General features: G+C 44.5%; 1 protein-coding gene and 1 pseudogene across 2 annotated transcripts in view; one reads left to right on the plus strand and one right to left on the minus strand.

Moving 5' to 3' along the window:
• Nucleotides 1–27,118, minus strand: part of cps1 (carbamoyl-phosphate synthase 1, mitochondrial) — a 217,824-nt gene that overhangs the window by 108,976 nt on the left and 81,730 nt on the right. For both annotated transcript variants that reach the window (XM_070876254.1, XM_070876252.1), the window contains exons 17-20: nucleotides 20,576–20,720; nucleotides 19,110–19,320; nucleotides 15,063–15,261; nucleotides 13,043–13,219 (exon numbers count right to left, since the gene is read on the minus strand). In XM_070876254.1, coding sequence (XP_070732355.1) covers nucleotides 13,043–13,219; nucleotides 15,063–15,261; nucleotides 19,110–19,320; nucleotides 20,576–20,720 — 732 coding nt within the window. The remainder of the gene's footprint in view (nucleotides 1–13,042; nucleotides 13,220–15,062; nucleotides 15,262–19,109; nucleotides 19,321–20,575; nucleotides 20,721–27,118) is intronic.
• On the plus strand, nucleotides 22,841–24,813 carry LOC139260419 (phosphatidylinositol 4,5-bisphosphate 3-kinase catalytic subunit gamma isoform-like; annotated as a pseudogene).

The raw sequence follows: 27,118 nt of genomic DNA on the forward strand, positions 1-27,118 counted from the left end.
TCCTGATCATTCTCATCAAACCAATCCTGGTGTTTCCTGGTTGAGTGTCCGAGCATCTCTTTGCAGGCACTGGTTATGGAGGCCTGGAGGGAAGACTATGTTCTATGGGTATTCTGCGTCTCGGGATCATCAGGGCATGCCAGGTTAGCTGTGAGTCGCTGGCTGTATTGGGCTCTCTTAGCTGGGTCTTTAAGTGCCCCGGCATTGACTTTTTTGCAGCACTGCTTCTGCTGCCCCCTCCACTTTGGGGCTATGTTGATGTCAGTAACTGAAGAACATCTTAAATTTATAGTTTCTTCAACTAAATATTCTGATCTGGTTGTACATCCAGGAGTTGTGCTGGCTCCTTCCAACCTTCTCTTATCTAGTCATGTGTGAGTTTCATCCTTAAAGTCCAGCATTTCCCCTGCCACTGATGTAAAACTAACTGGCCTGTGTCTGTTCGGGTTAGCTTTGTCTCCCTTTTTAAAAAGTGCTCCTACTTTGACCATCCTCCAGACCTCAAGCTCACACCCACACTCAGTAGAAGCCTGAAATATAATTTCCAGGACCTTTGCAATTCCCTCCCTCATTATCTTCGGATGGATCCAATCTTCCTTCAGCCTAACATCTTCCTTTTATTAATTCATAACATCGCTTATCTAATCTCTCAAACACTTCGGGATTCGCCTCCTCTTCGATATCCTGCTCTCACATTGTACCTACAGCACAGAAACAGGCCATTCAGCCCAACAGGTCTATGCCAGTGTTTATTCACCAGATGTTCAGTAAAGATCGATGCAAATTGCTGAAATACCTCCGCCATTTACTGATCATCTATAAATGGACAACCCTCTCCGTAGAGTTCCACCTCACTTGACTATTCTCTGATACACCTGTAAAATACTATGCTCTTCCTTTTGATGACTTTACTCATACAGCTTTCCAAACTATTAAGCTACCTCCAAATTCCTCTCATAAAATCATATAGATTTACAGCACGGAAGGAGGCTATTTTGGCCCATCGTATCCGCGTCGGCCAACCAAAGAGCTATCCAGCCTAATCCCACTTTCCAGCTTTAGGTCTGTAGCCCTGTAGGTTACTGCACTTCAAGTACACATCCAAGTATTTTTTTTAAATGTGGTGAGGGTTTCTGCCTCTACCACTCTTTCAGGCAGTGAGTTCCAGACCCCCACCACCCACTGGGTGAAGAAACTGCCCCTCATATCTCCTCTGAACCTTCTATCAATTATTTTAAATCTATGGTTCCAGGTTTTTGACCTCTCTGCTCAGGGAAATAGGTCCGTCCTATCCACTCTATCTAGGCCCCTCAATGTTATACACCTCAATAAGGTCTCTCATCAACCTCCCCTGTTCTAAAGGAAACAACCCTAACCTATCCAGTCTTTCCTCATAGCTAAAGTTTTCCAGCTCAGAAAACATTCTCGTAAATCTCCTCAGTACCCTCTCTAGTGCAATCACATCTTTGCTGTAATGTGGTGACCAGAACTGCACGCAGTACTCCAGCTGTGGCCTAACTAGTGTTTTATGCAGTACAAGCGTAACCTCCCTGCTCTTGTATTCTATGCCTCGGCTAAAAAAAACAAGTATTCCGTATGCCTTCTTAACCACCTTATCTACCTGCCTGCTACCTTCAGGGATCTGAGGACATGCACTCCAAGGTTCCTTTGTTTTTCTAAACTTTTCACTGTCCTACCATTTAATGTGTATTCCCTTGCCTTGTTAGCCCTCTCCAAATGCATTACGTCACACTTCTCCGATTGAATTCCATTTGCCACTGTTCTGACCAGTTGATTGATATCTTCCTGCAGTCTACAGCTTTCTTCTTCATTATCAACCACACAGCCAATTTTAGTATCATCTGCAAACTTCTAAATCATACCCCCTACATTCAAGTCTAAATCATTGATGTATATCACAAAAAGCAAGGGACCTAGTACTGAGCCCTGTGGAACCCCACTGTAAACAGCCTTCCAGTCACAAAAACACCCATCAAACATTACCCTTCCTGCCTCTGAGCCAATTTTGGATCCAACTTGCCACTTTGCTCTGGATCCCACTTGCCACTTTGCCCTGGATCCCATGGGCTTTTGTGACCAGTCTGTGGGACCTTGTCAAAAGTCTTGCTAAAATCCATATACACTACATCAAACATACTACCCTCATCAACCCTCCTTGTTACCTCCTCAAAACATTCAGTCAAGTAAATCAGACACGAACTTCCCTTAACAAGTCCATGCTGACTCTCCTTGAATAATGTGTGTCTTTCTAAATGAAGATTTATCCTATCCCTCAGAATGTTTTCCAATAATTTTCCCACTACTGAGGTTAGGCTGACTGGCCTGTAATTACTTGGTCTATCCCTTTCTCCCTTATTAAACAAAGGTACCACGTTAGCAGTCCTCCAGTCCTCCGACATCACACTTGCAGTCAGAGAAGATTGGAAAATGATGGTCAGAGCCTTTGCTATTTACGTTTTGCTTCAACAACCTGGGATACATTTAATTCAGGCCTGGGGATTTATCCACTTAAAAAGCTGCAAAACCCCTCAATACTTCCTCTCTCACTGTTTATTTCATCTAACATTTCACATTGCTCCTCCCCGATTGCAATGTCTGCATTGCCCCGCTCTTTTGTGAAAACAGACGCAAAGTATTCATTCAGAACCATGCCCACGTCTTGCGTCTCCACACACAGATTACCTTTATGGTCTCGAATAGGCCCCACTCGTTCTTTAGTTATCCTCTTGTATTTGTAAAACATTTTGGGGTTTTCCTTGATTTTACTTTCCAAAATGTTATTATGCTCTCTTTTTGCTTTCCTAATTTCCTTTTTAATTTCACACCTGCACTTTCTATACTCCTCTTGAATTTCATATCCTTCCCTGTATGTCGCTCGACATCCACGGGGCTCTAGATTTGGATGTCCCACCCTTTTTCTTTAAGGGAACATACTTGCTCCGAACCCTCTGCATCGCCTCCTTGAATGCCTCTCTGACACTGATTTACCTTCAACATAGAAAATAGGTGCAGGAGTAGGCCATTCAGCCCTTCGAGTCTGCACCACCATTCAATATGATCATGGTTGATCATTCCTTCATACCCCTTTCCTGCTTTCTCTCCATACCGCTTGATCCCTTTAGCCGTTGGGTTCATCAGTCACCTGGGTACTCGTTTATGGTGTGGAGGCGGGTCATCCTCGACCCTGAGGGACTGCCTATGATGATGATGAAGGGCCACATCTAACTCCCTTTTGAATATATCTAACGAACTGGCCTCAACAACTTTCTGTGGTGGAGAATTCCACAGGATCACAATTCTTTGAGTGAAGGAGTTTCTCCTCATCTCGGTCCTAAATGGCTTACCCCTTATCCTTAGACTGTGACCCCTGGTTCTGAACTTCCCCAACATCGGGAACATTCTTCCTGCATCTAACCTGTCCAATCATGTCAGAATTTTATGCGTTTCTATGAGATCCCCTCTCATTCTTCTAAACTCCAGTGAATATAAGCCTAGTCGATCCAGCCTTTCTTCATATGTCAGTCCTGCCATCCCGGGAATCAGACTGGTGAACCTTCGCTGCACTCCCTCAATAGCATGAATGTCTTTCCTCAGATTAGGAGACCAAAACTGCACACAATATTCAAGCTGTGGCCTCACCAAGGCCCTGTACAACTGCAGTAAGACCTCCCTGCCCCTATACTCAAGTCCTCTCGCTATGAAGGCAAACATGCCATTTGCCTTCTTCACTTCCTGCTGTACCTGCAGGCCAACTTTCAATGACTGATGTACAATGACACCCAGGTCTCGTTGCACCTCCCCTTTTCCTAATCTGTCACCATTCAGATAATATTCTGCCTCCGTGTTTTTGCCACCAAAGTGGATAACCTCACATTTATCTACATTATACTGCATCTGCCATGCATTTTTGACCACTCAACTAACCTGTCCAAGTCACCCTGCAGCCTCTTAGCGTCCTCCTCACAGCTCATACTGCCACTCAGCTTAGTGTCATCTGCAAACTTGAGGATATTACATTCAATTTCTTCGTCGAAATCATTCATGTATATTGTAAATAGCTGGGGCCCAGCACTGAACCTTGCGGTACCCCACTAGTCACTGCCTGCCATTCTGGAAAGGACCCGTTTATTCCTACTCTTTGCTTCCTGTCTGCCAACCAGTTCTCTATCCACGTCAATACATTACCCTCAATACCACGTGCTTTAATTTTGCGCACTCATCTCGTGTGTGGAAACTTGTCAAAAGCCTTTTGAAAGTCCAAATACATCACATCCACTGGTCCTCCCTTGTCCACTCTACTCGTTACATCCTCAAAAAATTCCAGAAGATTTGTCTAGCATGATTTCCCTTTCATAAATCCATGCTGACTTGGACCGATCCTGTCACTGCTTTCCAAATGCGCTGCTATTACGTCCTTAATAATTGATTCCAACATTTTCCCCACTACCGATGTCAGGCTAACCGGTCTAATTCCCTGTTTTCTATCACCCTCCTTTTTTAAAAAGTGGGGTTACATTAGCTTCCCTCCAATCCATAGAACAGATCCAGAGTCTATAGAATGTTCGAAAATTACCAATGCATGCACTATTTCTAGGGCCACTTCCTTAAGTACTCTGGGATGCAGACTATCAGGCCCTGGGGATTTATCGGCCTTCAATCCCATCAATTTCCCTAACACAATTTCCTGACTAATAAGGATATCCTTCAGTTCCTCCTTCTCCCTAGACCCTCGGTCCCCTAGTATTTCCTGAAGGTTGTTTGTGTCTTCATTTGTGAAGACAGAACCAAAGTAGCTGTTTCCAGTCCACTATGGCTAAATCACCTCTCAGCTTATCAAAATTGGCTTTTCCCCAATTCAGAACTTTTATTCCTGGTCTATCTTTGTACTTTTTCATAACTACCCTAAATCTAACTGAATTATGATCACTAGCACCAAAATGCTCTCCCACTGATACCCCTTTCCACTTGCCCAGCTTCATTCCCTAAAACTAAGTCCAGAACCACCCCTTACCTTGTTGAGCTCGTTACATACTGGCTAAACAAATTCTCCTGAATGCATTTTGGAATTCTGCATTATCTCTATCTTTCACACTAATTTTATCCCAGTTAATAATAGGGTAGTTGAAAACCCCTTTACTATTACTGCCCTGTAGTTTGTACTGCTCAGAAATTTGCCTAAATATTTGTTCTTCAATCTCCCTCTGTCTGTTTTGGGGGTCTATAGTACACCCCCAGCAGTGTGATCTCCCCTTTTTTATTCTTCAATTTGACCCATTTGGCCTCATTTCATGATCCTTCCAACATATCATTCCTCCTCACAGTTGTAAATGTTTCTTTAATCGATACTGCGACCCCACCCCCTTCCTTTTTCACCTCCCTCTCTATCCCGTCTGAAAATCTTGTATCCGGCGCAGACACGATGGGCCGAAATAGCCTCCTTCTGCACTGTAAATTTCTATGTTTCTATGTTAGCTAGTCATGTCTCAGTAATAGCTACAATATCTTACTCCCAAGTGTCTATCTGTGCTCTCAGCTCATAGGTCTTATTCCCTATGCTCCTTGCATTGAAGTAATCATCATCATCATAGGCAGTCCCTCAAAATGAGGATGGCTTGCTTCCACGCCAAACAGGGATGAGTTCACTGGTGTTTCAATGAAGGACCTAATATTCCAGGTCCCGAACTACATCCTGAAGCGTGGAAGATGCCTGTGCTTGGATGTTTTTTTTTTTTTTTAAATGTGTGGTGGCCGTTGCACACCAGCCACCACATGGGCTTGACAGAGCTCAGTCTTGATCTAGTGGCAAGGGTTATCCAAGATGACTGGAGACCTGCTCTGTTGCACAGACCTAGTGCACACACATAGCGCGCAGTGTGGACTGGCCCGTGCTGCCCCTGGGCCCCTGGCCCCAAACTCAAGACTCTCCTGGGCCCGATCACATCCCTCTACCATTTAGCACTGTCAAACTCCCCTCTTGTCTATTTTCTAGCCCTCGTTTCCTGTCTTCCAAACTCACTTTCTACTTTTTTGCTTTCCAATTTCCAGCTTTGCTTCCCTCCTTACTGAATCTATTGAGGTTCCCATCCCCTGGCCAAGCTAGTTTAAACCCTTCCCAACAGCACCAGCAAATTCCCCCCCCGCGAAGATATTGGTCCCGGCTCTGTTGAGGTGCAACCCGTCCAAGCTTATACAGGTCCCACATCCCCCAGAAATGGTCCCAATGCTGCCACAGGAATCTAAAGACTTCCCTTCTGCACCATCCTTCCAGCCACACATTCATCTGTCCTACCCTCCTATTTCTGTACTCACTAGCACGTGGCACCAGGAGTAATCCAGAGATTACTACCTTGAGGTCTTGATTTTTAATCTCACTCCTAGCTCCCTAAACTCTGCCTACAGGACCCTCATCCCTCTTTCTACCTCTGTTATTGGTGCCAATATGGACCACGACCACTGGCTGTTCAGCCTCTCCCCCCAGAATGCCCTTGTAGCCTCTCCTTTACTTTTTTCAGTATTATTCTTATATTCCTCATAGGCCCTCTTTAATTCTAATTCGTTTCTAACCTCTGGCATCCAGAAACTACTAGTCTCCTACTTTTTTTCAATGGAATATACATATTCTGTAGCTTTGCGATCTCCTTTCTTCAACAAAAAATAACCATCCCACTTGCTCTATTGTCCTGGGTTCCAATTTCTCCTCTCACCTCGCTGAGCTCGATTCGCTCATCTGCCTTAATCCAACCTGATGTTATAGTTTTTCGATTGATTGGTTTCCTTTCTTGTTGAATCTTAAACCCCATCATATTGTGGTCATTACTCCCAAGGTCATCACCCACATTTTACTCACCTACTTGATCTATTTCACTACATGTAAGTAGTACTCGGTAAAATAATGGGACTAAAGGCAGACAAGTCCCCTGGACCTGATGGCTTACATCCTCGGGTCTTAAAAGAAGTGGCTGCAGAGATAGTGAATGCATTGGTTGTAATCTACCAAAATTCCCTGGATTCTGGGACGGTCCCAGCGGAGTGGAAAACTGCAAATGTAATGTCCCTATTTAAAAAAGGAGGCAGACAAAAAGCAGGAAACTATAGACCAGTTAACATAACATCTGTCATTGGGAAAATGCTGGAGTCCATTATTAAGGAAGCGGGACATTTGGAAAAGCATAATTCAATCAGTCAGCATGGTTTTATGAAAGTGAAATCATGTTTGACAAACTTGTTGGAGTTCTTTGAGGATGTAACGAGCAGGGTGGATAAAGGGGAACCAGTGGATGTGGTGCACTTGGATTTCCAGAAGGCTTTCGGTAAGGTGTCATGTAAAAGGTTACTGCACAAGGTCAAAGTTCACAGGGTTGGGGGTAATATATTAGCATGGATAGAGGATTGGCTAACTAACAGAAAACAAAGTCAGGATAAATGAGTCATTTTCCGGTTGGCAAACAGTAACTAGTGGGTACTGCAAAGATTGGTGCTGGGGCCTCAACTATTTACAATCTATATTAATGACTTGGATGAAGGGACCGAGTGTAATGTAGCCAAGTTTGCTGATGATACTAAGATGGGTGGGAAAGCAAATTGTGAAGAGGACACCAAAAAAATCTGCAAAGCTTTACAGACAGGCTAAGTGAGTGGGCATAAATTTGACAGCTGGAGTATAATGTGGGAAAATGTGAGGTTATCCACTTTGGCAGAAAAATAGGAAAGCAAATTATAATTTAAATGGAGAAAAATTGCTCAGTGCTGCAGTACAGAGGGACCTGGGGGTTCTTGTGCATGAAACACAAAAAGTTAGTATGCAGGTACAGCAAGTAATCAAGAAGGCAAATGGATTGTTGGTCTTTATTGCAACGGGATAGAGTATAAAAGCAGGGAAGTCCTGCTACAACTGTACAGGGTATTGGTGAGGCCATACCTAGAGTACTGCATAAAATTTTGGTCTCCATATTTAAGGAAGGATATACTTGCATTGGAGGCTGTTCAGAGCAAGTTCACTAGGTTGATTCCGGAGATGAGGCGGTTGTCTTATGAAGATAGGCTGAGTAGGTTGGGCCTTACTAGTGTTCAGAAGAATGAGAGGTGATCTTATCAAAACATATAAGATAATGAGGGGGCTCGACAAGGTGGGTGCAGAGGGGATATTTCCATTCATAGGGAAAACTAAAACTGGGGCACACAGTCTCAGAATAAGGGGCCGGCCATTTAAAACTGAGATGAGGAGGAATTTCTTCTCAGAGGTTTGAAAATCTATGGAATTCTCTGTCCCCGAGAGCTATGGAAGCTGGGTCATTGAATATATTTAAGGCGGAGATAGACAGATTTTTGAGCGATAAGGAAATAAAGGGTTATGGGAAGTGGATAGGGAAGTGGAGCTGAGTCCATGATCAGATCAGCCATGATCTTATTAAATTGCTTGAGGGGCCAAATGGCCTACTTCTGCTCCCATTTCTTATGTTCTGAAACCAGATCTAGCAACACCTCTACCTGCTGTAGACGAACCAAGAAACTGCTCCAGAAGGAATCTGAAACACATTTTAGGAATTCCACCATCTTCTCTCCAGTTACTCCCTTGCTGCCCCAAGCAAGAAGTAGATAATTAAAATCTTTCAGAATAATTATTTTGTTATTCCTACTCACCTTGCTAACTGCAGATTTCCATTTCCATTCCCTCTCATTGGAGGTCTGCAATACGCCCTTACTAATTCAACAAGCCCTTTTATTATTTTCCGAGTCCCAGCCATACTGGCCGACTGTCTGTCTCCTTTTCCATTAACCCTCTGTACTGCCTGTATTCGCTCTAACCAATATTGCCACTCTGCTTCCTTTTGGATTTTTTCTAACCCTCCTAAATGTATTGGCCTAGAAATTGCAACGCAATGCACTTTTTTGCAGGCGTAAAACAGGGCTTAAAGTCCAACATGGCAGGCAGAGTGTGCCTGCTCATTCCAGACAGCCATATTGGTAAAGGCTGATGTGCATCTGAAGCAAACTTTAGGCCCCCTCTTTACAAAGAACTCAACACCCTTTTCTGGCCCCCTTTGCAAAATTGGATTGTGCGTGACCTCAGTGGGTGCCATGCAGGCTGTGGTCAGTTTCTTCAGGTGCTTGGCAGCCAAATCGGTGGTCCTTGAAAGGGCTGCCAATAGAATGGCCAGTTTGAACTTCTTTTTTTTTAAAAAACATCCATTATTGTGCAGCAGGAGTTATCCTTAGCCCTGTTGGCTTGTCAACCTCAAGTAATAGCTGCGTCTCCCCACCCCGGCTCCAACCCTGGAAATGCCAGACCAGAAACTGCAGACCAGTTAGCAAGAGATGGCACAACCATACCTGACCTTTTTCTGAAAGCTTCTGCTGGACTCCTGTCAGTTACAGCGGGAGTCTAGAGAAATCTGGGGATCGAATTTTCAACATTGATAGATTTATGGCAGGTCTGCTGTCTGGCAAAGTCAAAAAACTATGCTCCTGTAAAAATGCAGAGCGAGACTGCTGGATTTGTTTGGAATATAGATAGCTTACTTAAAAAAAGTCCCAACACAATGAATTCATCCTCTGCAAAGATCATTCATGCAGAAATCCAGGCTCCTTCATTCAGGCAAATCACAAACCCATCAATAACCTATTTTGCAGTAGGAAAGATTATATGGGACACCTACAGAGCACACCAGCCATGCCAGCCTCTCCAGCACACACGGTGAAAACGTTTAACAGCATAGTCAACGTTGTGGAGATGGGGTGTGGGGGGGGGGGGGGGGGGTCAGTCAGAATGATGTCATAACAGAAGAACACAAGAAATAGTAACAGGAGTAGGCCATACGGCCTCTCGAGCCTGCTCCGCCATTCAATAAGATCATGGCTGATCTGATCATGGACTCAGCTCCACTTCCCCGCCCGCTCCCCATAACCCCTTATCCCCTCATCATTTAAGAAACTGTCTATTTCTGTCTTAAATTTATTCAATGTCCCAGCTTCCACAGCTCTCTGAGGCAACGAATTCCACAGATTTACAACCCTTAGAAGAAATTTCTCCTCATCTCAGTTTTAAATGGGCAGCCCCTTATTCCAAGATCATGTCTCCCTCTCTGCATCCACCTTGTCAAGCCCCCTCATAATCTTATACGTTTCGATAAGATCACCTCTCATTCTTCTGAACTCCAATGAGTAGAGGCCCAACCTCCTCAACCTTTCCTCATATGTCAACCCCCTCATCTCCGGAATCAACCGAGTGTATCTTTTCTGAACTGCCTCCAAAGTAAGTATATCTTTTCATAAATATGGAAACCAAAACTGCACACAGTATTCCAGGTGTGGCCTCACCAATACCTTATATAACTGTAGCAAGACTTTGCTGCTTTTATACTCCATCGCCTTTGCAATAAAGGCCAAGATACCATTGGCCTTCCTGATCACTTGCTGTACCTGCACAATCATCCCCAGGTCCCGCTGTACTGCAGCACTTTGCAATCTTTCTCTATTTAAATAATAACTTGCTCATTGATTTTTTCTGCCAAAGTGCATGACCTCACACTTTCCAACATTATATTCCATCTGCCAAATTTTTGCCCACTCACTTAGCCTGTCTATGTCCTTTTACAGATTTTTTGTGTCCTCCTCGCACATTGCTTTTCCTCCCATCTTTGTATCGCCAGCAAACTTGGCTACGTTACACTCAGTCCTTTCTTCCAAGTCATTAATATAGATTGTAAATAGTTGGGGTCCCAGCACTGATCCCTGCAGCACCCCATTAGTTACTGGTTGCCAACCAGAGAATGAAACATTTATCCCAACTCTGTTTTCTGTTAGTTAGCCAATCCTCTATCCATGCTAATATATTACCCCCAACCTCGTGAACTTTTTTTTGTGTAGTAACCTTTTATGTGGCACCTTGTCAAATACCTTCTGGAAGTCCAAATACCATCCACTGGTTCCTCTTTATCCACCCTGTCATCCCAACCAGAATAGATTGTGACAGCGTATGGCAGTATGGTGAAGCTGAATATAGCCTCTGAGATCACCTTAGCTATAGCACAATATGAAAACAGAAACTGGCCTCTGCTGCCACCAACCAGGCGTGTGGTGAGCAGTGATGGAGTGCCAATACGAAGCAAGCTGACACTAAATGCACTACAGTAAGAGAAGTACAGGTACACGACTGGTGGTGAAAAAAAAAAGTGTGTTTAAAGCTGATATTCTGCAGCTCCTGCTTCAGAACATGTGCCACTAAGTTTTGGCAGCACATAAACCACAGGCATCATTGCTCTTCAAGGTGGGGCAGGAAAAGGAGGTCATTGCGCCTTTAATGGTTTGGATGCAGCCTTTACAAAGTAACCTCAAACACAAATCCTTCTGTCTGGCAGTCAGATCTGAATAAGCTGCTTATTCTGCCCATAGAGAGACTGCATCATCAAAACTTCAGTTAGTTAGATAGCAGGAAATCCCGACAAAGGTACAGTGGCAGCGTGGATGCAAAATTGGCTAAGGGACAGAACAGAGTGCTTCCGGCCACATATTCGCAGCATAACTAAAACCGCCTACTTTCACCTCCGTAACATTGCCCGTCTCCCACATTCTACCCTATGTAAATTTGAGGTCATCCAAAACTCGGCAGTCCGTGTCCTAACTCGCACCAAGTCCCGTTCACCCATCGCCCCTGTGCTCACTGACCTACATTGGCTCATGGTTAACTCCATCCTTACAACAACAACAACTTGTATTTATATAGCGCCTTCAACATAGTAAAATGTCCCAAAACACTTTACAGGACTGTTTTAAAACAAAACAAGACCCTAAGCCTCTCCGCCTCTCTTTCCTCCTTTAAGACGCTCCCTAAAACATACCTCTTTGACCAAGGTTTTGGTTACCTGCTGTAATTTCTTCATTTGTGGCTCGGTATCAATCTTTTTTTGTCTTATAACACTCCTGTGAAGCTCCTTAGGATGTTTTACTACATTAAAGGCACTATATAAATACAATTTGTTGTTGTTTTGTTTAACATTCACATAGACCAGTTTTCATTTACACATGCTGAAACACACCATTTCTATTTGCTATCGAAGGATATGATTCATGGCTCCACAAGCTCCTCCATATCATGCCTCCACAAGTATAATGCTTCTTCCAATACACCGAGCTGCATCTCCTGAGCCTCACTCACCCCCCCAGTCCTTTTCACACTGGACAAAGCAGCAGCTCGCAGGTCAATGGAGCAAATCTAGACCCGGGCTTCACGAGGTAATCCCATAGCCTCAACCGTTTATAGGAATGGGACGAGGCCATTCAGCCTCTCCAGCCTGTTCCACCATTCATTTGGAACATGACTGATCTGCATCTTAACGCCATCTGCCCACCTTGGTTCCGTAACCATTAATGCTCTTGCATAACAAAAACCTTTAATTGACCCCCCCAGCCTCAACAGCTTTTCAGGGGAGAGTTCCAGATTTCCACTACTTAAGTGTGAAGCAGTGCTTCCTGACATCACCCCTGAACAGCCCAGCTCCAATTTTAAGATAATGCAACATTCCGGCTCCGTGATTGACCAGCTGTAAATATTTAGGCCTGAGGTGGGTGGGGTGGCTTGACCCATCCACCTCCACGGAGGTGGGTGGGGGGCACACACCCACCTCCATGGCACGAACCTGGTATTGCAGTACTTCCAGGAACGGTGCAGTGGCTCTAGGCCTTTTGGCTAAGAGCATTGGCGCAGAGTGATCCTTGATGTGTGCAAGGTGACTTCTGGCGTTTGTAATCTGACAAGATGATCTGACAAAGAATTGGAAAGATTGGCAACGAATAAATAAATTTTTTTTAAAACTGTCGTTCCTCGGGAGCAGTGCACGTCAAGACAGCTGTGGCTCTCCTGGGGGCACCAAGTTGGAAAATTACCACCATAGTGTCCCTGACTTTGAGGCACCATAACTCGGTAATGGAGGGCAAAAAGAAAAACTGTCAACATCCCTCCAAGAAAGAGTGGGGCAGAACCACCAGACCAACCAGTGACTGTGCTTCAGTAAGAGGTCATTACCTTTGCCAAGGAGTAGATCCGGTGGATAGAAGGAACAGCCAGATCTTTCTGCAGATCAAAATCATCAGACCACGATTTCTTCATTGGGAGACGAGCCACAAAGCCTTCCACGGATGGGTGACACATTCTCAGGGCCTTCTGGAAACTCTCCTCAAACGTGCGGCCAATAGCCATTACCTGGGAAACATAAACATGCCGCTTAGGGGAATGCAACCGAACCTGTTAAGTATGGAAGAACTCCACAAGGCTGAGTATTGTGAGCTAAAACTGATGTGACCTTAGTCTCTTTAATACAACTCCAGAGTGCCTAGGCAGCATGGCAGACAACCTTTTATACACCCTTGCATGAGGTGTGCAAGTGACCCTTGGGCCTCCAACAGTTGCGCCCTCTGGTGGCAAGTCTTACACAGTTACAATGTTTACATACAGAACCAATCGGAGCCACTATCAGACCAAGTCTTTCCATACACAGCGATTGGTTGAAGCAAAGGGCTTCATCTTTCTACTCAATGATGATCGAGATCCCGAGCCAAGAGATGTGCTCACTCATTGGGCTCAAGTTTCCACATGATTTGCGCCTGATTTTTAGGAGCAACTGGTGGAGAACGGACTATCTTAGAAATCGCAATTCTCCACATTTTTTTTTCTGCAGTCCTAGGCAGGTAGAACAGTTCCACTTTGGAACAGAATTTTTTCTTCAAAAGGGGGCGTGTCCGGCCACTGACGCCTGATTTCAAAGTTTCCACAGTGAAAACGTACTCCAAACTAACTTAGAATGGAGCAAGTGAAGATTTTTGTAGAACTGAAAAAACCTGTTCTACACATTAAAAAATCAGGCGCAGGTTACAAATTAGGCGTCCAGAACGAGGTGGGGGGGAGGGGGGGGAAGTCATTAAATTCTATAATAAATCCTTATTTATACTTCTACAAATATTATACAAATAAATCCAATCTGAATAAACATTTATAAGCAAAGAAAAGAATAAACCATCTTCCTACCTGTGTGAAAGTGCTTCAGCCATCGTTCGTTCCCGCGGGGGGGGGGGAGCCGTTCCATTCATTCCCGCTGGGGGGGGGGGGGGGGGGGGGGGGGCCGTTCGTTCCCGCGGGGGGGGAGCCGTTCCGTTCGTTCCCGACGGCGGGCGGGGGTGGGGAGGGAAACGGCTGCCTCAACTTTGAGGCTTTCTGCACCTTCTCACTGCTGCAAGAAGCCTCAGTGCTGATCATGGAAGGGCAATGTGCTTTTATTAAAAAATGTTCAAAAATTAAACAGCTACAAAGAACTATAAAAATGGCCGAGAGCCAATGTTTCCTTCACACTGCACGTGCGCGAACGCTCCAACGCGCACGCGCAGCGTTGCCGGCAGGAAAAAAACTAATTTAAATAGTACCCGCCCCCTCCCACTTACAAGATCAGCGCGAGTGTAGGCTCCGCCCCCCTGGGCGCCGCGCCAGGCAGACAAGGAGCTGCAGGGCGCTTGAGAATAGCGCGGTTTTTTTTAGGCACCGTTTTAGGCGCGAAAAACGGGCACCCAGCTCGGAGGGGCGCCCGTTTTTTATCGTGTGGAAACTTGGGCCCTTTGAAACCAGGGCAGCCTCTTCAGAGGTTCTTGGTGAGCAGTGAGTCAGTCAGATAGACAGGCTATTTTCACCTACCACCATTATCTGACCCACAAACTGGATCCCGGTTATCCTTTCATGTCCAGTGCACATGCCTTAAATTGGGGAGATTTTCAGAAATCTATAAATCGCAAACTGCAGAATTAAAAAAAAATATATATATATAGAAACATAAAAGCTCTACAGGATTTATATAGAACTATAAATAAAATATATAGTCACACAATCAACTTCTGGTTTGTTAGCATGACCGTATTTTTACGACAGGATAAATGTTAGCTCCTCAGTCCTGGGAGGGGGCTGGAAATGGAAGTTTGTGATCTTCATACACAAAGGCCGTAGGAAAATGGGAGGCATCCAATGCATGTGTGCAAGAACATTTGGAGCCCGGCCCACTCACCTCCCCAACACTCTTCATTGAACTGCCAATCTCTCGGGAGGCTCCATGGAAACGGTCCAGGTCCCACCGCGGAATCTTGGTCACAATATAATCCAGACTGGGCTCAAAGCATGCAGTGGTCTTCCCTGAAACTGCATTTTTGATGTCGGGTAGGGGGATTCCCAGGGCCAGTTTGGCAGCTACGAAGGCCAATGGGTAGCTGGAGGGAGAGGGAGAGAGAGAAGTTAAGAGAGAGACAAAAAATTCATGGTTTGTAACCGCAAATAGGGGAAAATGACCTTTCTTTCCCAGACGCGAGACTGTTCGATACACAGGCGGACACGCACAGTCAGAAGCTCTCTGGCCTAACTAAGTTTCAAAGTGCAGATTCCAGAACCACACCTCCTGCTTCCTGCAGTCACTGCCGAGAGGTCAGCAGTTTATTCTTTTGCTTTGGCGAAAATAGGTTAAGAAAATACAAGAGCTGCCAAATGGCCCCGAGAAGTCAGTGTGCTTGGCTGGGACCGGCAGAGGGAATTGATCAGCTGCTCGGCCTTTGTTGTTCTGCACAGTTGAATAGTCTGCCAACCTTCACCGTCGCAGTTGTCCAGCATTTACATAAACAATTTGGACTCGGGAATCGGAAGTACAATTTCAAAATTTGCGAACACCAAAAACTTTTTTTGGGGGGGGGGGGGGGGGGGGGAGATGTAGTTACTACAGAGGAGGACTGCAACAAATACAGGAAGACATTGATAACCTTGCAGTATAGATAAGTATGAGGTAATACATTTTGGTATGAAGAACGAAGGGACACAAGAACAGGAGTAGGCCATTCAGCCCTGCGAGCCTGTTCCGCCATTCAATGAGATCACGGCTAATCTGCGACCCAACTCCTTTGCCCCATTTTTGGTTAACAAAAATCTATCAATTTCAGATTTAAAATTAACAATTGATCTAGTATCCATTGATGTTTGCGGAAGAGAGTTCCAAACTTCTACTACCTTTGCGTGTAGAAGTGTTTCCTAATTTCACTCCTGAAAGGCATTTTTAGGCTATGTATGCCTCGTCCTAGACCCCTCAACTAGCAGAAATAGTTTCTCTCTATCTCCCCTATTTGTTTCCTTTCATAATCTTGAAAACGTCGATCAAATCACCCGTTAATTTTCTAAATTCCAGAGAATACAACCCTAGTTTTCTCTCCTCGTAATTTAACCCTCCATAGTGCACTCCCTCCATAGCCAATATATCCTTCCTAAAAGGTGTGGTGCCCAGAACTGAACACAGTATTCCAGTTGTGGTTTAACCAGGGCTTTGTATAGCTGTAGCATAACATCTACCCCCTTGTATTCTAATCCTCTAGATATAAAGACCAGCATTCCATTAGCCTTTCTGATTATTTTTTGCACCTGTCCACGGCATTTTAATGATCTATGTACTTCCATCCCCAAGTCTCTGTTTCTAGCTTTTCACCATTTAGAAAGTACTCTATCCCTTTTAGGTCATCACACTTGCATACATTGAAATCCATTTGCCACAGTTTTACCCATTCACTTAATCTATTAATATCCCTTTGTAAGCAGTGTAGATGGAAGCATACAAATACAACGCCACCTATCTTTGTGTCATTTGCACACTTGGATCTGTGGCTCTCTCTCCCATCGCCCAAGGCATTAATGGTGAATAGTTGAGGCCCCAATACAGATCCCTGCTGCACACCACTAGTCGTATCCTGCCAGTTAGAGTACTGTTCATTATCCCTAATCTCTGTCTTCTGCTGCTCAGCTAATTTCCGAAACAGGTCAATAATTTGCCTTTAATTGCATGAGCTTCTACGTTAGCTAATAATCTCTTTATCGGATGCCTGGAAGTCCACATCAATAACATCCATAGACATTCTCCTGTCCACTACTTTAGTCACCTCTTCAAAAAAATTCATCAGGTTCATCAGGCATGACCTACCTTTACAAATCCACGCTGGCTCTATCTGATCAGCTGAATATTTTCAGTGTTCAGTTACTCTATCCTTAATTATAGACTCTAGTAATTTCCCAACATCAGATGTTAGTCTAACTGGTCTCCCTCTCACCTTTCTTAAATAGCGGAGTGACATGCAAGTTTCCAATCTAAAGGAAGGGTTCCTGAATCGAGAGAACTTTGGAAGATTATAGTTAAGGCATCTACAATGTGCTCACTTACTTCTTTTAAAACCCTGGGGTGGAAACCATCTGGTCCTGGGGATTTGTCACTCTTTAGAGCCATTATTTTCTTCATTATTATTGTGCTTATGTTAATTTTGTTGAGTCCCCATCATTGATTCAATATTAGTGTCCTTGGGACAACCAGCATGCTACCCTCTTCCTTTACTGTAAATACTGACGTAAAGTAATTGTTCAACATGTCTGCCATTTTCTATTTTCATTTACAATATCACTTACAACTTTGGTGGCAAAAACAGGAAGGCAGATTATCTGAATGGTGACAGATTAGTAACAGGGGAGGTGCAAAGAGACCTGGGTGTCATGGTACATCAGGTCATTGAAGGTAGGCATGCAGGTACAGCAGGCAGAAAAGAAGGCAAATGGCATGCTGGCCTTCATAGCAAGGGGATCTGAGTATAGGAACAGGAAGGTCTTACTGCAGTTGGACAGGGACTTGGTGAGACCACACCTTGAATATTGTATCCAGTTTTGGTCTCCTAATCCAAGGAAGGACATTCTTGCTATTGAGGGGGTGCAGCGAAGGTTCACCAGACTGATTCCCAGGATGGCAGGACTGACATATGAGGAAAGGCTGGACTGGCTCGGCTTATACTCACTGGAATTTAGAAGAATCAGAGGGGATCTCATAGAAACTTATAAAATTCTGACAGAGTGGACAGGTTAGATGCAGGTAGAATGTTCCCGATGTTGGGGAAGTCCAGAACCAGGGGTCACAGTCTAAAGATAAAGGGTAAGCTATATAGGACCAAGATGAGGAGAAACTTTTTCACCCAGAGACATGTGAACCTGTGGAATTCTCTGGCACAGAAAGTTGTTGAGTCTAGTTCGTTGGACATATTCAAAAAGGAGTTAGATGTGGCCCTTACGGCTAAAGAGATCCGGGGTATGGAGAGAAGGCAGGGGTGGAGTACTGAAGTTGCATGATCAGCCATGATCATATTGAATGGTGGTGCAGGATCGAAGGGCCGAATGGCCTAATCCTGCACCTATTTTCTATGTTTCTACAAGAATAAGGAAGTCATATACTCCTCGGGAAATAAGTGTCTAAATAGGGTAGAGGAGCAGAGCGATCTGGAAGTACAGATACACAAATCACTAAACGTAGCGATGCAAGTTAATAACGTCATAAACTGAGGTTCATCTCTAGTGGGATAGAACTGAAAAGCAGAGAAGTTATGTTGAAGTTGTATAGAACCTTGGTTAGACTTCACTTGGAGTACTGTGTACAGTGCTGGTTTCGATGTAATAAAAAAGGCACTGGAGAAGGTGCAAAAACGATTTACTAGAATGATACCAGATCTGAGAGGTTATGCCCATCAGGAAAGATTGAACAGGCTGGGGCTCTTGTCTCTAGGAAAGAGAAGACTGAGGGGTGACATGATAGTGGTCTTTAACACTAGGAAATGGTAGACGTGGAGATGTGGAGATGTTTCCACTTGCGGTGGAGGCCAGAACTAGGGACCATAAATACAAGATAGTCACTAATAAATCCAATAGGGAATCCAAAAGAAACTTCTCTGCCCAGAGAGAGATGAGAATGCGGAACTCGCTACCACAAGGAGTAGCTTGGGCGAATAGCATAGATACATTTAAGGGGAAGCTGGATAAACACATGAAAGGAATAGAAGGATATGTTGATGGGGTTAGATGAAGTAGGGTGGGAGGTAGCTTGTGTGAAGCATAAACACTGGCAGGGACCTGTTGGGCCAAATGGATGGCTTCTGTGCTATAAATTGTATGTAATACTATGTAGATGGACCCCTCCCTATTCTGGCATCAACTATTCTGATTTCAGAGTGCTATTGGCCATCTTTACAGTGTGTCTTTTTAACTGCCCTATCCTTACCCAGTAGCCTTGGAGGCAAGTGCAGAGCTGCGGGACAGCCGGGCGTTGACCTCGATGATGCAGTACTCCAGGGACGAGGGGTGCAGGGCGTACTGAATATTGCACTCTCCCACAATGCCCAAATGACGCACCACCTTGATAGCAGTTTCACGCAGCATGTGATACTCCTCATTGGACAGGGTCTGGCTTGGGGCTACAACTACCGAGTCACCTAAACACACAAGACACAGGGCACAGGAGACACAAAATGAAACCTACAGGCTCCAAAGACAAACACTTGTGAACAGTGTCTGAAACAGCAACGCGGGTACAGTAGCATAGTGGTTATGTTACTGAACGAGTAATAGAGGGGCCTGGACTAATGATCCAGACACCACGGCAGCTGGGGAATTTAAATTCAGTTAACTAAATAAACCTGGAATAAAAAAAGCTAGGATCAGTAATGGTGACCATGAAACTACCAGATTGTCATAAAAAACATTCACAAATGTCCTTTAGGGAAGGAAATCTGCCATCCTTACCCGGTCTGGCCTATATGTGACTCCAGACCCACAGCAACATGGTTGATGCTTAACTGCCCTCTGAACCAAACAACTACAAAGAATTATACTGAGAATAAAACCGAATAGACCACACGGCATCGACCTAGGCACTGGACACAACAAAGGCACACCAGCCCAGTCGACCCTGCAAAGTCCACCTCATTAACACCTGGAGACTTGTGCCAAAATTGGGAGAGCAGTCCTACAGACTAGTCAAGCAACAGCCCAACATAGATTCATACCTTTCAGCCAATGTCCCAAACTCCTCAATCACAATCCCGGAGTATGGCCTGTCACACAGACAAGACAGACCAACCAAAGGTGGCAGCAGAGTGGTATAGTTGGGAGGGAGTGGCCATGGGAGTCAATGTTGAGGACTCCCAGTGCAACATGGAATCTGGTCAAACATGGGCAAAGAAAGCTCCTTCTGATTACCACCTACCGTCCTCTCTCAGCTGATGAATCAGTACTCCTCCATGTTGAACACCAATTGGAAGAAGCACTGAGGGTAGCAATGGTACAGAGTGTACTCCGGGTGGGGGACTTCCTCTCCATTCTAGTGTGAATTTTCTAAGAATCCTGCCTGCCAATCAGTTGGCAGTCACCATCTTAACAGGGTGTGGTAGAAAAAACTAACGAGGACAGACAGCGTACAAATCTGACTCCTGCTACTGCTGGAAGCACCAAAATAGTTGGAAATTGTACAGAGGACCTAACAGAACAACAGTATACGCATTGCGTGATGAGAGCAGTGTGGGTCAAAAAGAGTGAATGAAAAGACAGGACAAATCAGGGAGCAGTGTTTAGTCCAGTTTACAGGAGAATGCGAGAGGAGATCCACAGTCAGAGGTCGTGGCATGGAGTTGAGTCTCAAATCCAACACAGCATCATTGAATGTCCGCTTATTTGCGCAGACTATTTTACCTGTATGGATTCCCAAGGGGTCAAAGTTCTCCATGTTACACACAGTGACACAGTTATCAGCTGCATCTCGCACCACCTCATACTCCACCTCCTTCCAGCCCCGCAGCGACTGCTCTACAAGGATTTGGTTGGTCATAGCCAAGGCCTAGAGAGAAAAAGTGCAAAGCCATTAAGAAACATAGCACTGACCTTCAAAACAAAAAACATGGACAACATTTAAACTGCATCCCGTGCAGACCAAGCCCAGTGCTCGGTCATTGTGGTTTTACAGAAGGATCTATTCAGCACGCACAATCATTTGAATGTACAACTAGGAGTGGATTACAAACTGCAGGTGGCAAGTGGGCACTCGTCCAGGTTCATGGACTTGAGCACGATCCTCTGAAGTTTGCTCGAAAGAGTATGTGGATGTCGTGTTGTGCTGGGGTGGAGTAGGGGTCCAGAGGTGTCCAGGTTTGGTGGATATGCCCTTTGTGCTTGAATAGCCTGCCAGCACACTTTTTGTAGGCTCGCTCATGGGGAATGAGCATTTGGGTGAGATATCAAAGGGCTGCAGGCACCCACAAAGCTGTACCCCAGTAAGAGTCGGGACTTGGGGGGGGGGGGGGGGGGGGGAAGAGGACAGTGACACCAGAGTAAACTCGGGGGAGGGGGTGTTGTTACACATGTGTGCAAGCTCCATGGTTAGATGAGAGCAACTAGTGGGACTGGAAAGGTTCACAATCAGACAAGGAGGAGCTTTGAGACAGTGAAGACCAGCAGTAACTTAAATATCGATGAAAACTCAGTTTACACAAACTAACCAAGAATAAGTGACATTTGCAATTTTCTAACCCAAAGGCAAGCTTACTTGGCATCAAGACCCCTGGGCAAAAATAAAAACTAAACCAACTTCGGCTCCTGCTCCCGATGGCTATACGCTGGCCTCCTCTAGAATCACTGAATCATAGAATGATACAGCACAGAAGGAGGCCATTTGTCCTGGCTCTTTCAAAGAACTATTAGTTCAACCCTCCTGCTCTTTCCCCTGAGCCCTGCAAATAACTTACTACTGAATATGCTTCCATTACTCTTTCAGATCATAACTCGCTGCAGTCTCATCTCGCCTCTGGCACTTTTGCCAATTATCTTAAATCTGTGTCCTCTGATTACCGACCCTTCTGCCGGTGGAAACAGTTTCTCCCTATTTACTCTATCAAATCCCATCATAGCTTTGAACACCTCCATTTAATCTCTTCTTAACCTGCAGAACTATCCCAGTTTCAAGTCCCTCATCCCTGGTGCTAGTCTGCACCCTTTCTAAGGCCTTGATATCTTTCCTAAAGTGTGGTGCGCAGAATTGGACACAATATTCCAGCTGGGGCCGAACCAGTGATTTATGAACGCTTAGCACAACATCCTTGCTTTTGTACTCTATGCCTCTATTTACAAAGCCAAATATCCCAGATATTTTAGTAAATAAAAACAGCCTCAACAACTTGTCCTGTCACCTAAGATTTGTGTACACACACCCAGGTCTCTCTGTTCCTGCAGCCCCTTTAAAATTATACCATTGAGTTTATATTGCCTCTCTTTGTTCTTCCTTCCAAAATGCATCACTTCACACTGCTGGGCTTTAAATTTGATCTGCCATGAGTCTGCACATTTCACCAGTCTGTCTATGTGCTCCTGAAGTCTGTTACTATCCTCAGAGTTGTGTGTAATTTGCAAATTTTGAAATGATGATGCCCTCTATACCAAAGTTCAGCTCATTAATGTATATATAAAAAAAAGAGCTCTACTGGGAAAGAGTTGGAAAGAAGTGAGTGAACAGGATTCCACTCAGCTGTGATGTTCTCTGTATAGAAACTATGTGAATCTTACTCCAAAAAAGCCCCAGCGTCAGTTTGAAGAGAATATTGTACATATTTGGGCTCAGGTTGCTTGCCTGTCCTGTTCTCAGTATGTAATTTGAGATTGCCTGAAGTGCTGATCAGTGAGACACAGCACCTGTCACACAGTAATTCCACAGCCTCGATTAGAACTCGAGTCATTTTGCCTTAAGCAGCACCAAGATCTCACCGCACTACCTTTTGCCAGCAAGTCAAGTCGGTAACATACAAAATAATTGCAACGGTAAAAAGGCCATTTCTGGGTTCAACAACGTTTGGAAATTATGGTTATTGAAAATTTTTAAAAGTTATGTTTCTATCAGCAAGTTAAGGCACTGAGCCCAAATGGGACAGCTGGCATTCAACGAATGAAATATACTCACTGCTATTAGACATGCATTGGGACATTGACCAGCCTGCAGAAAACCTGGCCACTTCAAGCATTGAAGGCCATTCCGACATGTTTTCCTATTTGTAATATGTTATATTCATTCAGTAGACATTTATAACAATACTGTCCATCACCCTATTTGGGTTTAATGTCTTAAAAGTCAAGCAGAAACATGTCTATTCAATGTACAGTACACGGTTTTGAAGACAGCAGACACTTATAACTTTGTATCGGTGGAATGAGAGTTGGACAACATTTTATTTAAAAGTCGAGAAGCACGGGAAGTCTGACAGAAAAAACAGCACATTCCAGACTTACTCACTTAAACTATGTACCATTAGTACACAACAAAATTATAATACATCAGATTGAAAAGTGTAAAAACACAAATTATCCACTTTCTAGACATCCTTCATTCTAGTTGGAGAATCGGAAACACTGGTATGTGTTGTAGACTAGTGGACTGCTCCCTCCAGTGGACTAATGATGTAATAACAATAAAGCATATGGTCACAATTCTACTAGGAGCCATCTTATAAGTGTGTGTGCTTGTGTAGCTGCGTCTCAAGATATCACAGGTTGGCGACGAGGGTGCAATTTTTAAGATTCCTAGCTGATATTTTTGTTGGTGGATAATCCTGTCAACTGACGGAAAGCCTTTGAGAGGTTCGTTGTTCTGCAGAACAGCTAAAAGTCCAAGATAAAATTCAAGCACTCATGGCTGAACTGTTGACGTTGCCAGAGTCCAGGTGGCCGCGCTTATGGGAATAGGGCGCTTGGGTGAGTTCCATCACAACCGAGAGACTTTTGGAGCACATGTGGAGTGGCTAGAAATGTTTTTCTCCGCGAATAGTATCGTCGAAGTTCCCGATGATATAAACCGTAACCTGGTGGTAAGGTGGTTTTAGAAAGGAAACGCGCTATTTTCTTGACTGAAGCAGGCCCTGACATGTATGAAACCTTGAAAAATGTGCTTGTTCCCATCAAGCCAAAGTCATACCACTAACTGAGATTCTAACCAGTACTACAGTCCTGAGCCCCTGGAAATCACTGAAAATTATCGTTTTGGAAAACAAAATCAATTGAGTGATGAGGGTATCACTGAGTACATTGTAGCTTTTTTAAAAAACTATCCATTCACTGTCATTTCGGAAACTTTCAGGACCGAGCATTGCGTGACCGCTTTGTTTGTGGGTTGAAAAATGAAGGAATCAGAAGGAAATTGTTGACAACTCTTAACTTGACTTTTGACTTAGCTTGTCAGACAGCTATGTCGATGGATATGGTCGACCAATACGCCCAAGAATTCCGTGCCATTTCCAGTCATCAGACAACCGAGGTGAATCGGCTGCAGGTAAGGGCGCGACAACGATCGCGACTGTGCAGCGGAGCAAGAGCGGGAACACCGGGGTATTTAAAAACGATGCCTTATCCGACTGGCAGAAATCCAAACTCCAGGTGGAGGAAGTGTATTACTAGGCAATGGAGACATTCGTCACTTCCTGCGCAGGATAGTGTGTCGCTACCTACGTTCTCGGAATTGGGGATTGGCACAACGACATGATAACAGAGCAAGGCACCTTATTCCACATTGATTTTGGTCACATTCTGGGTAACACCAAACAGATTCTGGGTGTAAACCGGGAGTGTGTCCCCTTTGTCCTGACCCCGGACTTCCTGTTTGTGATGGGACGAGTGATCAAACGATCCAGTCTTTACTTCCGGAGGTTCAAGAATATTTGCATCCAGGCCCACTCCAGCCTCTGATCACCCTCTTCTCACTGATGTTGACTGGGATCCCTGAGCTGACCTGCACGGAGGACATCCAGTACCTGCGGGAAGCACTGGCTGTGGGGGAGGAGGAGAAGCCAGCGCGCGAACACTTCCTGAACCAGATCAATATCTGCGAGAACCTGGGCTGGACAATCCAGGCCAGCTGGTGGATTCATATGTTCATTGAGATTAAACAGACATGAGCAGAGTCATCAGCCAAATGGATATTAAGGGAATCAAGGGATATGGGGATCAGGTGGGAAAGTAGAGTTGAGGTAGAAGACCAGCCATGATCTCATTGAATGGCAGAGCAGGCATGAGGGGCTGAATGGCCTACTCCTGCACCTAATTCTTATGTTCTTAAAAGTAAAAGGAAGTTGGGCCGCAAGGGCTCAGCAACTGGCCACGGCAACAGTGCATTGAAGTCGTGCTATTGGTGCCCGGGACAACACATCACTCAAAGCTGTCCACGTGAAGGCAGACTGCATCTGCTGCAAGAAAACTGGGTACCTTGCGAAGGCTTGCCGACTGAAGAGCAAACCGATTTTCAATGCCAGAAGTAGAAATCGGCAAACACCACTTGGCATTGAAGAGAAGCAACAGGATGAGGAGGTTCTGGAGATACACATCATCAGGAGCACGAAGGTATCAAACAGCGATTCATAGAATTATAGAAATTTACAGCACTGAAGGAAGCCATTTCGACCAGTCGTGTCCGCACCAACCAACAAAGAGCTATCCAGCCTAATCCCACTTTCCAGCTCTTGGTCGTAGTCCTGTAGATTACAGCACTTGAAGTGCACATCCAAGAACTGTTTTAATGTGGTGAGGGTTTCTGCCTCTACCACTCTTCCAGGCAGGGAGTTCCAGACCCCCACCACCCTCTGGGTGAAGAAATTGCCCCTCCAAACCTTCTACCAATTACTTTAAATCTATGGTTGTTCACCCCTCTAAGGGTATTAGGTCCATATTCACTCTATCAAAGAAAACAAACCCAGCCTATCCAATCTTTCCTCATAGTTAAGGTTCTCCAGTCTCGGCAACATTCTCGTAAATCCCCTCCGTACCCTCTCTAGTGCAATCACATCTTTCCTGTAATGCGGTGACCAGAACTGCACGCAGTACTCTAGCTGTGGCCTAACCTGTGTTTTGTACAGTTCAAACATAACCTCCCTGCTCTTGTATTCTATACCTCGGCTAATAAAGACAAACATTCCGTATGCCTTCTTAACCACCTTATCTACTTGTCCTGCTACCTTCAGGGATCTGTGGATATGCACTCCAAGGTCCCTTTGTTCCTCTACTCCTTTCAGTGTCCTACCATTTAATGTGTATTCCTTTTCTTTATTAGCCTCCCCAAATGTAATACCTCACACTTCTCCGGATTGAATTCCATTTGCCACCGTTCTGCCCACCTGACCAGTTGATTGATATCTTCCTGCAGTCTGCAGCTTTCTTCTTCATTATCAACCACACAGCCGATTTTAGTATCATCTGCAAACTTCTTAATCATACCCCCTACATTTAAGTTTAAATAATTGATATATATAACAACTAGCAAGGGAAATAGCCTTCCAGTCACAAAAATACCCATCAATCTTTAGCCTTTGCTTCCTGCCTCTGAGCCAATTTTGGATCCAACTTGTCACTATCTTGGATCCCATGAGCTTTTACTTTTGTGACCAGTCTGCAATGTGGGATCTTATCAAAGGCCTTGCTAAAATCCATATACACTACATCAAATGCACTACCCTCATCGACCCTCCTGGTTACCTCCTCAAAAAATTTAATCAAGTTAGTCAGACACGACCTTCCCTTAACAAATCCATGCTGACTGTCCTTGATTAATCCGTGTCTTTCTAAATGAAGATTTACCCTGTCCCTCAGAATTTTTTTCTAATAATTTTCCCACCACCGAGGTTAGGCTGGCTGACCTGTAATTACTCAGTCTTATCCCTTTCTCCCTTTCTCCCTTTTTTCTTTATCCTGCCATGTATGTCTCTTGACATCCAGGGGGCTCTAGATTTGTTAGTTACTCCCTTTCTCTTTAAGGGAATGTATTTGCTCTGAACCCTCTGGATCTCCTCCTTGAATCCCTCCCACTGCTCTGACACTGATTTACCTTCAAGTACCTGTTTCCAGTCCACTATGCCTAAATCACCTCTCAACTTATCAAAATTGACTTTTCCCCCAATTGAGAACTTTTATTCCTGATCTATCTTTGTCCTTTTCCATAACTACCCTAAATCTAACTGAATTATGATCACTAGCACCAAAATGTTCTCCCACTGATATCCCTTCCACCTGCCCACCGCCCCCTCCCTTGTTGGGCTTGCTACATACTGGCTAAAAAGTTCTCCTAAATGCATTTTAGGAATTCCGCATCCTCTATACCTTTCACACTAATTTTATTTCATTTAATATTAGGGTAGTTGAAATCCCCAACTATTACTGCCCTATAGTTTTTGCACTTCTTAGAAATTTGCCTACATATTTGCTCTTCTATCT

Source organism: Pristiophorus japonicus, chromosome 3 (assembly GCF_044704955.1).
Source record: "Pristiophorus japonicus isolate sPriJap1 chromosome 3, sPriJap1.hap1, whole genome shotgun sequence".
Classification (NCBI taxonomy): domain Eukaryota; kingdom Metazoa; phylum Chordata; class Chondrichthyes; family Pristiophoridae; genus Pristiophorus; species Pristiophorus japonicus.